The sequence below is a fragment of the Hyperoodon ampullatus genome (assembly GCF_949752795.1).
Source record: "Hyperoodon ampullatus genome assembly, chromosome: 1".
NCBI lineage: Eukaryota > Metazoa > Chordata > Mammalia > Artiodactyla > Ziphiidae > Hyperoodon > Hyperoodon ampullatus.
Window position 1 is genome coordinate 138,904,613 of NC_136914.1, and position 18,733 is coordinate 138,923,345.

An 18,733-nucleotide genomic window follows, 5' to 3' on the forward strand; every position below is an offset into this window, starting at 1 on the left:
CTTATGTTACTGTGTTTGGGGTCTCCCTTTTGCAGGCTGCAGGTTCGTAGTTCCCGTTGTTTTTGGTGTCTGTCTCCAGTGGCTAAGGTTGGTTTAGTGGGTTGTGTAGGCTTCCTGGTGGAGGGGACTAGTGCCTGTGTTCTGGTGGATGAGGCTGGATATTGTCTTTGTGGTGGGCAGGTACACATCTGGTGGTGTGTTTTGGGGTGTCTGCGGACTTTTTATGATTTTAGGCAGCCTCTCTGCTAATGGGTGGCATTGTGTTCCTGTCTTGCTAGTTGTTTGTCATAGGGTGTCCAGCACTGTAGCTTGCTGGTCGTTGAGTGAAGCTGGGTGTTGGTTTTGAGATGGAGATCTCTGTAAGATTTTCGCCGTTTGATATTATGTGGAGCTGGGAGGTCTCTTTTGGACTAGTGTCCTGAAATTGCCTCTCCCACCTCAGAGGCACAGCACTGACTCCTGGCTCCTCAATTTGGGATGATTTGTTGTCTATTCATGTATTCCACAGATGCAGGGTACATCAAGTTGATTGTGGAGCTTTAATCCGCTGCTTCTGAGGCTGCTGGGAGAGATTTCCCTTTCTCGTCTTTGTTCTCACAGCTCCCGGGTCTCAGCTTTGGATTTGGCCCCGCCTCTGCGTGTAGGTCGCCGGAAGGCGTCTGTTTTTCGCTCAGACAGGACAGGGTTAAAGGAGCAGCCTCTTCGGGGACTCTGGCTCACTCAGGCCGGGAGGGAGGGAGGGGCACGGAGTGCGGGGCGAGCCTGCGGCGGCAGAGTCCAGCATGTCGTTGCACCAGCCCGAGGCGCGCCCTGCGTTCTCCTAGGGAAGCCTTCCCTGGAACCCGGGACCCCGGCAATGATGGGCTGCACAGGCTCCCGGATGGCGGCGTGGACAGTGACCTGCGCTCGCACACAGGCCTCTTGGCGGCGGCAGCAGCAGCCCCAGCGTCCCACGCCCGTCTCTGGGGTCCGTGCTTTTAGCCCGGCTCGCGCCCGTCTCTGGAGCTCCTTTAAGCAGCGCTCTTAATCCCCTCTCCTCGCGCACCAGGAAATCAAGAGGGAAGAAAAAGTCTCTTGCCTCTTCGGCTGCTCCAGAGTTTTCCCGGGCTCCCTCCCGGGTAGCTGTGGCGCATTAGCCCCCTTCAGGCTGAGTTCTCGCCGCCAGCCCCAGTCCTCTCCCTGCTTTCTGACCGAAGCCCGAGCCTCAGCTTCCAGCACCGCCCGCCCCAGCAGGCAAGCAGACAAGCCTCTCGGGCTGGTGAGTGCCGCTCGGCACCGATCCTCTGTGCGGGAATCTCTCCGCTTTGCCCTACCCAGGTATGTGGGGAGTTTCTTACCTTTTGGGAGGTCTGAGGTCTTCTGCCAGCGTTCAGTAGGTGTTCTGTAGGAGTTGTTCCACGTGTAGCTGTATTTCTGGTGTATCTGTGGGGAGGAAGGTGATCTCCGCGTCTTACTCTTCCGCCATCTTCCCCGGAAGTTCGCAGAGGATCTTAAAAGGATAAAGAACATACTGGCTAAAGAACTGCCAATCTGATCAAATGGGATTTAAGTTGAAATCATCATTCGTTTAAAAAAAAACCCAAAGTAATAAACTGAGTTTTAAAAAGTGTCATGTATCACGAATTCTAATACATGTATCATGTATTAGAATTCCCATTTTATACATGGCTCTTATTTATTAATAGTCATTTTGGAAATGGTTGATTCAGCTAGATGGTATTGAGATATTACAGGTTTCAGATTATGAGTTATTAGTTATAATTATATAATTATGATTATAGTACTGAATTAATATTTATTTCACAAAAGTGTGTCATATAAATATAAGAATAGTATAAAGGTTTGTAACTTTGGCTAATGTACTGAATATAAATGGAAGATTTTGATGAGAAAGACATCTGCAAATTAACGAGACCATGACAGAGTGACAGATTTAATGACTAAAGGGGTTTGCTAGCATTGACAGAAGAACGTATTCCTGTTAGCAAAAGTGTATTTGCATGAAAAAACCTAGAGGATTCATCAAAACAACTGTCATTGTCTCAGTGAAAAATCTAGAAATAAAAAAATCCCTAGCAGTATAACAGTGGCAGCTCTTAATGAGTTATATATGAAAAAGTATCTCACACACATAAAATACTTTTGCATGTATTTCTCAGGATTCATGGATTCCCTGGAGCTACAGATATCAGGTTAAAAACCCCTGCTTTAGCCTCTTTTTCCACAGATCATACTTAAAAAACTTATTCCCTTCTTTGCATCTCACTGCTGTACCATGCTTTTAGGAGTTCCAATGTCCTTAGTAAGAGTACAAAGAGGAGGAACCTCAAAGTGGAACTCTGAATGCATCTTCTATAGAAATATTATTTCTGGGGGCCAGGTTTCAAGGTTTTACTCAAATGTACTTTAAGTACACTGTGTACTATGTAGGTTCTTTAGATAGATTACAAAAATCTATATGTAATGCAAATTTATCCCAAATACACTCATTTACAAATGAACATGAGGAATACATGTTTCTAAATTTAGGAATGTATTCAAAATGATTAAAGAGTTAAAATTTATTGAGCACTAACTATGCAATAGATACATGGCTGAGTATTTTACAGGCATTATCTTGTTTAACCGTCACAACTTCCATATGAGGTAGGTAATATTATTATACCTTGTATAGAACTGAGAAAACTGAGGTTGAGAGAGGTTAAATAAAAACTGTTCAAGGTTACAAGGTAAGGGAAAGGTTGGGACTTCAGAATTTTCTAGATCTATCTGACTCCAGACCTAGAGCTATTAAATCTCTATTGCCTCTAGGTAAAAATCCATTTTGGATAAAAACAGTAGTACTTTGTGGTCAGAATAAAACAAGGGAAAAGCAAGTGTGATGCAAATGTAGCAGTATTTGACTCTAGTCACACAGAACAAAAGGAGAGTTTCCTAATATATAATCACAAAATTGATAGAGACAAACATAGGGGCTGTGGTATATTTCTCTGCTAATAGCAGAACATCTAAGTTTTTTTTTTACTTAATTGCTAAGTAAAAATAATCTCTTCAAAATTTAAGGGTGAGAAAAACCTACTCTGAACTTAATTCTGAGAAAATAATTAAGAATTAATACAGAACTGATGGGAAAATGGGAAAAAGTTACTGGGCCATTTACTGGTCCACTTACTAGCCAAGAATGGAAATGCTAGGCATGTTTGGGTATACAGTTGACCCTTGAACAACGTAAGGGTTAGAGATGCTGATTATCCATGCACTCAAAAATCCAAGTAATAACTTGTAGTCAGCTCTCCCTATATGTGGTTCTTCCATATCCACGGTTCTGCAATCATGGATTCAACCAACCAGGGATCAAGTACTGTAGTATTTGCTACTGGGGGAAAAATAAATTCATGTGTAAGCAGACCCACACAGTTCAAACCCTTGTTGTTCAAGGGTCAACTGTATATTCTAGACTAGCAGGCTCCAACATGCTTTGACAGTCTGCCTATCAGTTAAAAAAATGTAATCATGACTCTCAAATATGTACATACTTAAAAATGTAAATAATATACCTTTGCTACTATACTACCCTGTTACGTACATTTGTAAAACATATCCAAAAGAGAAATTAAAGAATGAGATAAAGATTCTTCATTTACACAGCACTATAAATCAACTATACTCCAATAAAAATTTTTAAAAAAAGATTCTTCATTTAAAAACCTTTTATTTGGTACCAAGTGCATAGGAACAAAGTTCTTGGTCTTATGGAGCTTACATTTTGAGAAAGACAGACAATGAACAAATAAATATGTCAAGTGGCCACAAGAAAAAAATAGTATATGTAGTTGGAGAATGAGGAAGGGCTATTTAGATAGGATGGTCAGGGAAAACTTTTAGATATTAGGGCACAACTGAGCATTTGTTTTAATAGTTAAAAAACAGTATTTTCAGATATCTTGCTAATCATGATGTTTTCATACTATCATCTGCTATTATCTCAAGGCACCCTTAGGGTGAGGTTCATTCTTAAAAATAGTGTATGTGAATCTATATTTCAAATAGTATTCTTGACAATTTCAAATATTCAAATAGTCTTCTTATCTCTATAAATCCATTTAACTGAGCCAACATAAACTATAATATGTTCAGTATACAATAATTGAGTAAGGGTACCTGTTATCCCCTTTACCCTGTGTAACTCCTACTCTTTTTTTCAGGATACCTTAGCATCCTGTGATATATAACTGACATTTGGCCAACCACAGGTGCCAGTGCCAATTCATTTACTAAATATCAGTAAAGTTTATATTCCCATTTTATTTAGATAACACATATACCTAACATTTTCTTTCCATACCCCAAAATATCTTCTTCAAGATATAAAAACCTCCCTGCTTTAGCCTTCAGGAAAATATGTTTGGAAAAGTTCAGATTAAAGACAGCTGATGAATTCATGGCCAGGAATACCTAAAAGAGAAAAGAGTTCTGGTAGGGTCTTAAAAATGAGATTTAGAAATAATATCTTTAAAAGCCTATGTTACAGTATATTAAATAAAACAATTATATTAATTAAAATATATTTACTGATGCATAGCTTGCTCAGTGAAAAAAAAATCACAGCACAGGCACCAAAATGTTAACTGTGGTGATGTTAGCAGTGCTCTAAAAAAACTTTTTGTTTCTCTATGTTTTTCAATTTTCTATAGTAAACATGCATTATTTGTGTAATACAGGTTTAAAAAGTACTAAATAAAAGTACACATACAAAGTTGGAAGGTCATAATACCAACTAAAGAATAGAATAAATTTTTTAAAAAGCATTAGTCAGGATAAATCCAGAAGCTTTCATAAGCCAAGGAAAGCTTATAAAAAGTATCAAAGACACCCAAGGAGATGTTTAAAGCTATGTTCAGAGGAAGAATGAAGAGCTCTCTCCTTGAGGTGTAAAGAAAGAGATAAGGTAAGAAGATAGTGCGAGAGCATCTTGTTGTACCTTCTGAATTCATTGTCTCTTATGCTTATTCCATATTGCCTAAAGAAAGGAAAAGTTATCAGTAAAACTCGAGCAAATAGGAAAAACAAGAGAAACTTCAGAACACTGAGACTGCAATGTATTTGACTTTCACAAAAGAGACAGAAGGTAAATTCCAGAAAATAACAGCCTCAGAATATGATTGCCTAGTAAAGTTCCATAATGATTTAGCAGTGATTCTCAGCGCTACCAGGTTCAAGTCTTCTATACATAATAAATATTTTACAATGCTTCCTTTACTATCTAGAAATAGAATTCAAAGACAATGACCTCTTCACTAGTTCTAAAAAAATCAATATAATGCCCTTTCTGCTATATACAAAGAAAAAATAAAAGAGTTTATAATAAAACATATATATTACTTAGTAAATTGGTGAGGCGTGATCACACCATAGATGTAACAGTCCGATGCTTGCTTCTATTTATAATGAATCAGTTGTGCTTAAGACACACGTTGACATTTGGAAAAATATATTTATTTATATTTAATAAATATATCTATACAATCATCATGAATTCAATAGTTAAAAATGCAGATGGGCTTCCCTGGTGGCACAGTGGTTGAGAGTCCACCTGCTGATGCAGGGGACACGGGTTCGTGCCCCGGTCCGGGAAGATCCCACATGCCGCGGACTGGCTAGGCCCGTGAGCCATGGCCGCTGAGCCAGCGTGTCGGGAGCCTGTGCTCTGCGACGGGAGAGGCCACAGCAGTGAGAGGCTCGCGTACCGCAAAAAAAAAAAAAAAAAATGCAGATGATATAAGTGGTGACCAAATATCACACACAGAACTGCTAACATGAGTTTTCACAATGATGAATAACTCTCAGTAAAATTCTGAATAAAACAAAGTACAATCTTTCCTCTACTTACAAGATAGCTGCATTACTGGAATCACTGTGTACTAGAATTCTGCCCCAGACAGTTTGTGTTTATAGGTAAATAAGAGTTAGTTTCTAGGCTTAGATAATCATAAACAGGTTTTACTGCTACGTGAATGTCCAGTGGGAGATCTGAGTCATGAGGTTGCAGGGCAAGTCTTTGTTGTGTAGGACTGGCCGGGTACAGCAGCAGCAGCGGGATGTTTAGCAGCCCTGGATTTTGCCTTTCATATCATTGCAGTTAAGGATTATTCCCCTCTATCTTTGTGTTAAACAAAAAATTCCTTACGAGTTTCCAAAAATGCCCCTAGATGGCAATATTATCCCTGTTGTGTATTACTAATCTTCTAGCATAGCATATACCATGGTGTACTCATAACAAGGCCTTGTATATACTAGAAAACATTTTCTTAAAATTCTGCTTAAAGAAAGCTGGAACCAGAATACTATTCATAATGGTATCAATTTACAAGAGCCATACGGAATAAATTTAGGTTTAAATACTACAAAAAACTTTAAAATATAAAACGATTTAGCACTGGTCAGCACAATCTATCCAGAATATTTAACTTTACCTGACTGAATATTTAAAGCAGATTAGCAAATAATAAAGAGGCTCCTACTTCTCTGAAGAGAAATGGGAAGCTTGCTCTGATAAAATAAATGGGAGTGAGAGGATGTGAACCACTCACTTACCATTAAAGATCTAAACTCAGCTCCCAGATGGGCACTTTAAATCCACAGTTTAGATGATGCCTTAACAGTCTACTCTCAACCTGAAATACTCTGCTTGCGCGATCCTAGCTCCCTGACCAGGGACTGAACCCGTGCCCCCTGCAGTGGAAGTGAGGAGTCCTAACCAATGGACCACCAGGGAGTTCCCAGGAATCCTTTTTTATGGGAGGAAGAGTAACCTGCCCTAGACTTAGGAGTGAAAGAAAGGACTGCACTGGAGTTGAAGCCACTACACTTCTTGTTCAGAATACACAATAAATAGACCTCTTTCCTTTTTAGAGTTCATATAGAGGTTTCAATTGAATCCAACTATATCAGAAAATTTCTGATCAATTTATCCTCTTATCCACTTAGCTAACTTAAGGAGCCATTCAGTAAGAGGAGGGCACTGAATGATTCATAAAGCATTTTCATTATCTATTCCTTGAAATCATTTCAGTATTAATGGAAAAAAACTCCACAAGGGACCAAAATATCAAAACTTTAAGTAAAAACAGAGCCTGATGCAAAAAAATAAAAATTAATACTGATCCCGTCTTTACTTAAAATTTTTATATATTGCTCATCATGGGTTTTTCGCATTAATTTCGATTTTTAAAAATACTGCATTAAAATGTTATTTGTTTCTACTACTGAGTTTTTTTTTTTTTGGCATCCCCCTAAAATTTGGGCAGATCTGAGTGCCTCCTTGGTCTCAGCCCTGGTCTTCAGTAGTTCTTGAGAATAAACAGAACCTCTTTTCACTGAATACATACTAGATACTGAGAGGCCCCAATGCTTCCATATTTGGAATACTTCTCTTAAACGTATTATTTCAACAAATATTTAAGCAACTTAAAGCACCTATTAACATACAGCCAAGGGCCTGATGGCATCTACCCCAATACGGGGAGGTCAACCATTTTCCTCCTGAGCCAGACACAGGTGCACAGAGGTGCAGAGCCTCCTGCGAAGGAAAAAAATAGAGAAAGAGAAGGTGGTGGTCTCCCTTGACCCAGGACTGGTCACGTGTAGGCCTTCTTGGCCCTGGGAAAGCAGAGCCTCTTAGACCGGTTAAGAAATTGAATTATCGAAGGCAAAGAAAACAAACTCATCACCGACAAACATGGCCGTGGCGCCCGCAAGCATCCCCGCCCGGCCCACCCACCCGCTTTTCTGGCAAGCTGACCCGGCGCGGGGAGAGGCTGGCGTGGCGGCCTCGTGTACACACCCTGCTCACGGGGAATCCGGACCAGGCAGTCCACGAGGCCTTTGTACTGGGCCTCTGGGCTGATCTGCTTGGACGACGCCTGCACCTGCAACAGCAGCTTTACCCGCTCCATGGGAGCCACCGTCGTCTTGGATACGGCCGCCGCCACCCTGCCCGCCAGCAGGTCCTTCCTGAAGGACGCGGCGTCAAAGAGCTGCTTCTCCACCTTCTTCTCCAGCTTCTTCTTCGGAGGTACACGCTGCATGGTGGGACGATAGACGTGAAATCGGGCAGCAGAAGCTCAAAACGAAAGCGGGAGAGATGGACGAAGGGAAGCCAAAAACTGCTTCAGCGTCGTCCCGACTGGAAAGCGGCACTCAGCACGCCGGGAAACCAGTGCGCCGGGGTCGCGGAGTTGCGCAGGCGCCTCCAACCGCCTTCCGCCACCCGGCGCCGGCCACGTGACTCCCGACACGTGGCTACTCCGCGTGGTGCAAGTCTCTAAAAGTGTCTTGGCAAGTGTTGGTGTGGGGCTGTCCTTGCGGCAGGCAGGGCTAGGAGGCCAGTGGGTTCTGACCCAGGAAGGTGCGGGAACGGTCGCGGGAGAACCAGTTCTGTATAAGGAAATTTAGTAGCCCAAACCAGGACAGAGCAGTAAACCAACTGTGTGGGATTAACCGAGTTTAGTTTTAGTCCCCAGGGTAACCCTTAGGCCAGGTACTAGGACGCCGCCTGTTAAGAACCCTGCGGCAGAGCAGGGGGTGAGCAGCGGGCCATCCAGTGAAACTTCATCTGCCCCTCCCCATCGATGGCCTTACTGCCTGAACCATCCCCAGCTTCCCTGTCCTTGGAAAAATTGTCTTGCACGAAACTGGGCCTTGGTACCAAAAGGGTTGAGGACCACTGCCTTACACCTTCTGTTAGAAATTGCTTTAATTTCTGCTCGTCTAATTTAGCAGGGGTCGTTTGTCTACTCACTGTCTGGTTTTACTGACTGCACCCCGTAACACAAGATGTTCCTCTTTCTCCTGTATTTTATTTAAATTGGTAATTCTGTATAGAGCAGTGGTGCTCAAGCCAGACTGCACACTCAGAGGTGGGGAGTGGGGGAGTGTTTAGTCTAACTGATGATTGGCTTAGGTCCTGACTGTTAAATCAGGATATCTAGAAGTGAGCCTTGGTGTCTGTATTTGAATTTGAATTCCCCAGGTAATTCTTTTTTTTTTTTTTTTAGATTTTTTTATTTTAAGCCTTGTATTTTCTTTTCTTCCTTTTTTAGAAATAATTAATTAATTAAATTTTGGCTGCGTTGGGTCTTCATTGCTGCCCCTGTGCTTCCTCTTGTTGTGGAGCATGGGCTCTAGGCACCTGGGCTTCAGTAGTTGTGGCACTCAGGCTCAGTAGTTGTGGCTCACGGGCTCTCGAGCACAGGCTCAGTAGTTGTGGTACACAGGCTTAGTTGCTCCACTGCATGTGGGATCTTCCCAGACCAGGGCTTGAACCTGTGTTCCCCTGCATTGGCAGGCGGATTCTTAACCACTGCGCAGCCAGGGAAGTCCTCCTCAGGTAATTCTAATGTGCAGGGTTGAGAATCAATGACCTGTTCGAGAACAGTGGTTCACAAACTTTGATTTTAGGATCTCTTTTCACTCTTCTTTGAAGACCACAAAGAAGCTTCTGTTTTGGTGATATGTGTTGACATTAACCATTTCAGAAATTGAAACAGAAAAATTTAAAAATCAACTCATTTAAAGTAACAATAGTAAACCCCTACATAAGAAATATTTTAAAATAAAAAATAACTATTTTCAAACAAAAAAAAACCGTAGTGGGAACAGCCTTGTTTTATATTTTTGAAAGTCTTTTTAAATGTCTGGCTTAATAAAAGACAGCTGGATTTACATAGCTGCTTTTGCACTCCATTTGCTGCAATATCACACAACATGTAGCTGGTGGAGAACTCCACTGTATGCTAATGAGTGAAAGAGGCAAATAATGTCTTAGTATTATTAATAAAAGAATATATTCCTGATTCCTGTTTACAGCTTGTTTGATGGTTTCTAATAAAGGAAGATTCCATCTTATCATCTCTTACTCTGTAGGACTTGCAGTCTTGAAACACATCTATAAAATGTGAGATAAGTTACTGGCTTTTTTGAACTTGTTACATTTGTTTCTTTATTATCTTAAGTGTGTCCGAACACTTTTAATAGTACTTGTCACTAATAAAAAAACAAATATTTAGGCCAGAAGGATTCCAGAGCAGGAATTCTGTTAATATTTTGATTACCTCACATAAAGCTAGTTGGCAAGTCCTACTGGTACCATGTTTGGTGCTACCTTCCTTTCCATAGTGGCTTATTTGACTCAACTGGTTTTTCAGCCGGAGTCTCTCTACATTTTACATGCTGCTGCCAGATTAATCTTAATGAAGCAATTGCATTAATCATTATTCCTAGCTTGAAAAATTTAAAGTCTTCTCATTGTGTTGACTTCAAAATCCTTTGTGAAACCCATTGCAAATTCAAGAAATGGTGGGCATTTTATCTGCAAAAATCTGAAAAATGGAATGTTTCATTCTTTTAAGGTAATTCAGAGGACTTAGGGAGAGATTTAAAGGGTGAATTGCCTGAATCACACTCCAAGCCAGACTGTCTTTTTAAGGTGCCAAGAGAGGTCAACGGAACCATCTCTGGTCACAGGGAAAGTAAGTATCTCGGAGGCCGCAAAAGCAAGTCTTCTGCTGCTTCCCAGGGCAATTTTCTGTCCCTTCCTTTCTTGCCTCCCTTGCCCCTCTCCCCTGACATTTGACCCCATAGTTGGCATGTTCATAGCATATTCCTTTATGATATCCTCTAGCTTACTTTTGACATGTATTCATGTGAAAGTACTTAGAAGTGAAAGTGAAAGTACTTAGAAGTGTAGCTTTTTTTATAACCCTATTAAGAGCTCTGAATCAGCTCTTTTCAATAGATAAAGCTGAAAATGTTTAATTTGCTGCATTGTATTTTATTTACTGATTTAGGGAATGAAAAAAGTCCTGGTGATTTATATGTTGAAAGTATAGAGTCTCAGGGCCTTTGCACTGTTCACTCTTCTTTCCTTGGCAATCAGCTTGGTTAGTTTCCTCACTTACTTGAGATGTGGGATCACCTCAGCACCACTTTCCCTGGCCACCCTGTCTCCCACACTTCATATCTCATTTTCTTGCTTCACTTTTTTTTTCTCTTAGCTTTTGTCAACATAGTTATTTGTGTTACTTGTGGCCTACCTCTCCCACGGGAACATAAGCTCTACGGGGGTAGGGATTTTTAGCTGTTTTGTTCACTGCTGTATCTCTGGAATCCAGAACAGTGCGTGGTACAGAGCAGAAATGTAATAAATGTTTGTAGGGTAGGATGAACGGACAAAAAGGCAACACAACTGCAAACAAACCTCTAAACCATCTTTATTAAAAACTATCAATATAGTATAAAAATATCTTCAATTATATAGAATATAGAAGTACAACTCTACAAAATTAAATTATTTCCACACAGTTTAGTATACAGATTAAAGTTTTAGTAACATTCAATAATATATTTTAAAATATCCAAAGTATAAGTCATCATTTTAGAAGTGTTTAGTGCAGAATACTTTTTCTTAGCTTTCCAAAATTTTGTACAGTAGAAGGTATGATTTAGCTGACTCCATGGTTTTCAACCAATGGATATTTAATAATAATAATAATAAATGGTGGTGGTAGTAGTAGTAGTAGTAGCAGCTAACACTTTTATAGCACATAGCATATGCCAGGCACTATTTAGAGGGAAATCACACAGACAACACATGATTATTCACAATATTATTTTCAAGAATGTTCAGAGTGGACAAACCTAGTAAATTGATTTCATAGCTTTTCCCATTTGTATTAGAAATATAAAAAAGCAGGCACTGCAAATTTACTATCTTGCCAGCATGCATCACCATCAAGGGTCCCTTGGCACAAATAAGAAACATTCTCTTCTCTAACCTGACCAAAAGAAACAAAGAGCGATAAAGAAAGAGAAAGGGGTTAGAAGCTAAAATGTAATTTTGTGGGGCTAAAAAATATATGATGGTGGTAAGACAGCACTTGACTTTTTTTTTTTTTTTTTTTAATGCTGGTTATATAGGCTTTTGCATTACAGTCTTTGGTAAACAAGAACTTTTGCAGGATGCTAATAAACTCCAACTCAAGAATGCTTCTATATCTGCCAAAGTATTCTTTGTCCCTCTTTATTTAATAAAATGGCAGATAGGCACTTCTTGTCTAATAACCAGACTGATCTACTTTCAGATGTGAATCTGAACATATATGGAAAAATGGGCAGCTAAGTTTACTTATAATGCTTATTTTGATATCCATTTAGAGATAAAAGCCAAGATAATATTTGGTTTTATTTCTTAAAAATGCAATGTCTCTGCAACGTGGTCATTACAGAGCACATCTACAATGTTGCAAATGACTTCGCCCTTATTACCATCAGTAGTCTGCTTTGTCTTTTTATTTCAGTTATTAAATGGTGGTCTCATGATTCTTTGACACCAGGAAAGCAGTTCAACAAGCCAAAATTTCATTAAATGAAACAAAAAGTTCCTGATGGTAAAATCCCAAGTCTTAGTTCAGTCTGTTTGAAAATCTGAGGTGATCAATAGCTGCATTTATGAATACTTCTCAGTATTAAAAATAGCTCATGGTGTTTTGGAGGACATATCAAGAAATTTAAGACATTTACTAAATACTTCTAAATAATACCTCAATACCTATATATGTACACAAGCAGTCCTAAGACAGTAGTAAAGAGTCTATCTACCATTTGACCAATATTATAATCTTAAGGGGGAGGATATTGAAAGCCATTTTCTACATTTCAAGAACCGGAGTTTCTTTCCCTGTTTTGAATGCCAAAATTAAGGCCCACAAGTCACTAATGGGACAAGTATAGTGGTTTGCATCTTAAACGCCTGGGTGAAAATCTCTTAAACTCATGACAGAGGGATAATAGTGTTTCTTCTAAGACCAAATCTTTCAAATGGTGCATCCACTACATTTTGCAGTTAATTCAGAGTAAGCTGGAGGTCTCACGTTTGAGGTAGGGGAAAGGCAGGGACTGGCTTTAGATGTGCCGACATAATTTGCCTTCCAAAGTTAAGTCCTGAAGAAGAAAGAACCCAGTATTTTAAAGTCTTGGGGGCATCTGAGACTTCAGTAGAATCCATTGGGTAAATGTCAATTAAGAATTGTCATGTTCTTCCATTCTTTCAATCCACCAAATTCTGAGAGCCAATGAAAATTCTCATCTTAGTACTTTTCTTTCTCTACTCAAAGTCAAGTAAACTATTGTTCATTAAAATGTCCCCCTTTGGGAAAACCCAATACATCATCATCCATACTTGTAAGGCAAAAATTTGTATCGAACAAAAAAAGTCACCATAGAATTTCTTTAGTCAGCTTTTTCAGTGTTTTCAACATGATTAGGTTTTTAAAAAAGGTTTACATACAACTTTCCCAAAATTCATGAACTTGCATAAAATTTGTGTGTATACCTGAATATATTTCAACAAAGAGAAAAACAATGAAAGTTTATGGACAAATAGTTAAAAAAAAAATATCCTAGTCAAAACAGAATTGACCTGGAAGAGTAAAGAAAATCAAATAAATAAAAAAAGAAGTTTAATTTTCACTCCTCTCTTCCCCCACTGTGAGGTATCTACTAAAACACCTAAACTAAAGAAAAGTATCTGATCTAAGAAGCAATCAGTACTTGGACATTACAAATTTAGGTACCAAACAATAGGCAAGAGGGAAAAAATTGCACATTTTATACTTAAGAGGGTCTATACTTAGACACCTCAAAGCAATCATTTCATATACTTAGACACCTCAAAGCAATCATTTCATTTGTACATGAAAACTCTGAGCTCACAGAGGTACAACAACTTGCTCATGGTCACAGCACTAATCAGTTACAGAACCTGGTCACCTCCTCCCAATTTCATGATTGTTTCACCAGATATCAATATTAGTCTTGAGAAAAATATACAACGAATTGGGTATTTTTCCCAGATAAACATTCCTATATTAATTTTACATAAAACACATCACATTATTTCAAACTAGTAAATAAATTAATGGTATATACCAAAATGGAAATAAGTTAACAATCCCTTCTTCATATTTTGATCAAGTATCTTCTTCAAAAGTCTCACAATAAGATTTAGTGCATCAAATCCAGCAGCATATCATCTCAGTCTTTAACAATCTTATGTTCAGTATTGAACAGTGGAAAGAAGTTAAACCTTATCTCTTTGTGAATGGATTTCAGCAGTTCTAACACTACTTTATGGTCTGTGCAGTGTTGCTGTACATCAAGAAAACACAGCTACAAGGTTAATCCAAAGAACAATTTAAAAGCCATTTCAATGGCAATTTCTGTGACTGAGTCATGAAAACAGACGTAAAGTTCTTGAAGTCTGGGATGAAGAAAGAGCCTCCTGTAGAGGAAAAGAACACACTCATTTCAGAAATTCCAAAAACAAAAAACAAAGGAAAAAGACTCCAACTCTTCAATTTATTTTACTTAATTTCTTTTGTTTCTGAAAGAATAAGTAGGAAATCCAAAACCACCAATCTAAATCTACAGTAGGGGGAAATGCAGCTGGATTTATTATAAAATAAATAATATATGCCTTAGGTCAATTATGTTTATTTTTCCAGAGTGTAAAAAGCCTATTATATCAATATGTATAATCATGTCCCTCAGTTTTAAAGTATTAAATGTAGTCATTATTATTACAATACAGCAATGGTGTACCATCATTCTAAGTACAATAGTTATTAGACATTGAATTGGGATTAACATTGAAACTTTGATTGTCTTAAAGAGTTAAAATTTTAGTCTATTTAATCAATACTAATGTATACAAATCAAGCCATTTAAATCAGGTGTAGTTCTGCCTGACTTCCTTAAATTTCTCTATTCTACATAGATCAGCATTGTCATAATTCAACACCTATTGATTTTTTTCAATTCCAATTGTGAATGTAGTTAAGGCTCCACTGTACACCTGCATGTGTGCCTAACTGGTCTTCTTATCTCTATTCTCTCCTGTGTCCACACTGTTTTCATTTGCTGCTCCCAGCTTGATCTTCCAATAGCACAGCTCTGATCACACTACACTGAGTTTTGATCATGCTGATGCTCCCAAGCTTGGTTGGTTACACATCAGAATCACAAGTGAGCTTACTAAACATACAGAGTCCCACTCCCATAGATTATGGTTCAGTAGGTCTGGGTTGGGGTGCAGGCATCTCTGATTTTAATAAGTGACTCAGGTGATTCTAAATCCCATGGACCAGCACATGGGAATTACTGCTTTGGATAACCTTTGTAAAGCATTTGTCATACAGCTTAGTACTATATGATGGTGTCCAGTAACATTAGTCCCACCTTACTCTGTGCTCCTTCCTCCACCAATTCTCTACCGCAACTCAAAGAACTGTCAGTGGCTCAATATTTTCCTCAAAATTCAATTCCTTAGTCAGGAATTGAAGGCTCTCTGCAGTGGTCCTAACTTAGCTTTCCAGCTTGATCTTTCACTTCATCTTTGCATATGCTATTCCCGTACCATTCTAGCAAACCAGTCTACTCACTGCCATGCCTTATGATTTCCCCTGTTTGGATCTTTATTCATCCCATCCTTTTCCTAGAATGCTCTATCCAAAATCCAATTAATTTTCTAAAGCAGATCAATGGAACCTCTAAGCCTTTCTTTATAATCTCAGCTTAGATTTCCCCCCCTTCCTTGGAATTCCCAGAGTGTTTGGTTGTATTACCTAATTTATTATATATAGCCAGCTATCTTTCTCTCTATCTCCATAGAATTTGCATCCATATATACATAGGTATTTAAGCATGTTTCATATTTCTTCTGCTAGATGTAAGACCATCAGATGCAATGACTGTGTTTTGCTTTGCATGTGCCAGTCCACCTACCCACCACCACATTTTGCCAAGCACAGCTCCATTTACTAAATCCTTACATATTTATCAAGTGACTGTGTGCCAGGTGCAGGTGCCAGTGGTGGACAAGACAGATCAATTCCTGACCTCATAAATCTGACATTCTAGTGACGGGGAGAAAGATCATAAACAAACAAGAAAATTAAGAATAAAGGGGTGATAGAACAGAGAATAACCAAGTAGCCACTTTAATGTGGGCAAGAGATCATGGCTTGTCTCTTTAACAGGGGATGGCACGCTAGCACTGGTCTGAATATCCAGGAGCCAGATATGCAAAGGTGAAGAAGTAGACCATCCCCCATCCAATGTGACTGTGCACAGTGGACGGAGGAAGAGAGTGACAGGAGGTGGAAACAGACAGGTGGGCAGGGGCCAGGGAGGGCAGGGTCTTGTAGTTAGTTGGGGGTAGGAGAAGGAGAGGGGAAGAGAAGAGGGAAAGAAAGGAGGAGAGAGGGAAGAAAAGAAGTAGGGACAGAGAGAAGGAAATAGCAGTGAAAGTGTAGACTCATTACCTTTTAGTGTATGACTAATACAATTTTGTAAGATAACTGAATAAGTTTTCTTCTTTTTTTTTAACAGAAAAAGAGTTGGGAGCAATTTAAAGGAGATACTTAGGAAATAAAATTCTAAAATACATTAAAATATTATAGTTAGATTAATAATTCCATGCCTATATCTGAACATGTTTATCTCCATTACCATTTTTCTGTCACTTTTTAATATTTTTTTCCACTTACCCTACTACCCAGTAAGCCATAACTGGTGGTGTTTTTCTCTGATCAGTCCAGTTTTCAGGTGAGCATTCAAACAATACACCATGTTCTTTCACAGGGTTAAGAGAAGACACTGAATTTGTAGAACCTGAATGATCTCCACCATTTAGTGCTTTCTTCTTCTGTAAATTAATAGGTATTATTAATATTAACTGGTATTAATAGTGTTACTTTAAAACGTTTTATATATAGATTTGAATTGGTTGATCGTAATACTTTAAGTGCCTGCAATGACATTCTTCTCTTTACCTGCAGGAAAATTTCTATTCTTCCTCATACTTACTTTATTATTATTTTTTATACATTTATTTATTTGTTTATTTATTTGTTTTTGGCTGTGTTGGGTGTTCGTTGCTGCACGCGGCGAGCAGGGGCTACTCTTTGTTGCGGTGCGCAGGTTTCTCATTGCTGTGGCTTCTCTTGTTGCAGAGCACGGGCTCCAGGCGTGCGGGCTTCAGTAGTTGTGGTGCACAGGCTCAGTAGTTATGGCTCGCAGGCTCCAGAGCACAGGCTCAGTAGTTGTGGCGCACGGGCTTAGCTGCTCCACGGCATGTGGGATCTTCTGGGACCAGGGCTTGAACCTGTGTTCCCTGCACTGGCAGGCCGATTCTTAACCACTGTGCCACCAGGGAAGTCCCCTCATACTTACTTGAAATACCATCTCCTAAAAGAGACTTCATGGATAAAGTCTCTCTTGACTCTCCAAGGGAACATTTTGTTCACAGCCCTACCTTATTAGTATTTACGCTATATTATATTATATTATATACGCTATATTATATAGCGTATATGTATATATATATACGCTATATTATATCATCAGTTTATAGGTTTGTTTTTCCCAGTACATTAAAATCTCTTTTCCAGGGCAGACAAAATATGCTATTCATCTTTGTATTCTTTGAAAGCAGCTGTGCTTGATACACAGTAATGTACAGATTACTAATGAGTTACTAAGTGAATAGATGATTTTGTAATATACTTAAAACACATATACTTAAAGCAGTATTGTCTCTTCCTCTGAAGCATACTCTAAATTTCCCACTGAGTAAATCATTAGCAAACCAGTGACTCATTTGGAATATAAAGACTTTTTGTAAAGCTCAGGCCAAAACAGTGGAGTGATCCTTGATTCTGCTCTTTCTCTCAAAATACTTATTTAAGACATCAGCAAATCCTTTTGGCTCATCCTCCAAAATATATTCAAGATCCAGAAGCCACTGACTTCTTGCTTTGAGAATTTCCACAGCTCCTAACTGGTCCCTGCCTCCACCCTCTCTACCCTACAAGCTCGTTCACAGTAGCATGAGTGATCCTTTCAAAACTAAGGATCATGTCCCTGCTCTGCTCAGAACTGCCCAAGAACCTCCCATCTTCTTCCAAACAAAGCCCAGACTCTCTAATCTATTGGACCATACATGACCTGGCCCTGCTACCTTTGCCATCTCAACTGCTACCACTCTTGTCCCTACTCAGCCCATTCCAGGGCTCTCTCAGCCACCCTACCTCTGTGGCTTTGTACTTGCTGTTCCTTCTGCCTGGAAGCTGTGCCTCCACATCTGCCACATGGCTTGGTCCCTCACTTTATTCAGGTCTCTGTTCAAATATTACTTGACATGATCAGAGGCATCTTTCAAAATAGTTACCCCCACCTCTCAACCTTACTTTGTTTTATTACTCCTCTTGAAACTTACCCTACCTGATATATTACACTGCTTGCTAATTTATTAGCCTCCCCTGTTAGAATACAGGCTTCATGAGGAAAGAGACTTTGTTTTGTTCACTGCTGTATCCCCAGCATCTTGAGTAGTATCTGGTGTGTAGTAGGTACCTCAATATTTAAATAATATGGGGAAGCCTAATTTATATTACCAAATATTACTAAGTAAGTTAATGAAATAAACCTTATAGAATCTATCAGTATGTTAAACAGGAAAGGAGGAGCCTAAGAATGCAAAGCACATAGAGATATATAGTCAAACATAACATTTTGTTGAATACCAATTTCTGATAGCTCGAAGAAGAAATCCTGTAAGACAAAGAATTTTACTGCTGAATGAGTCCTAAGAGATGATATAATTCAGCTCACTCAC

General features: G+C 39.2%; 2 protein-coding genes across 3 annotated transcripts in view; both read right to left on the reverse strand.

Moving 5' to 3' along the window:
* SLC25A31 (solute carrier family 25 member 31) overlaps positions 1–8,087 on the reverse strand; it is a gene marked incomplete at both ends in the record, with an annotated part of 32,255 nt that extends 24,168 nt beyond the window's left edge. The window contains one exon of the mRNA XM_079701538.1: positions 7,844–8,087. Coding sequence (XP_079557664.1) covers positions 7,844–8,087 — 244 coding nt within the window. The remainder of the gene's footprint in view (positions 1–7,843) is intronic.
* Positions 8,088–14,226: 6,139 nt separating this feature from the next.
* INTU (inturned planar cell polarity protein) overlaps positions 14,227–18,733 on the reverse strand; it is a gene marked incomplete at both ends in the record, with an annotated part of 80,041 nt that continues 75,534 nt past the window's right edge. For both annotated transcript variants that reach the window (XM_079712816.1, XM_079712815.1), the window contains 2 exons: positions 14,227–14,338; positions 16,605–16,762. In XM_079712816.1, coding sequence (XP_079568942.1) covers positions 14,227–14,338; positions 16,605–16,762 — 270 coding nt within the window. The remainder of the gene's footprint in view (positions 14,339–16,604; positions 16,763–18,733) is intronic.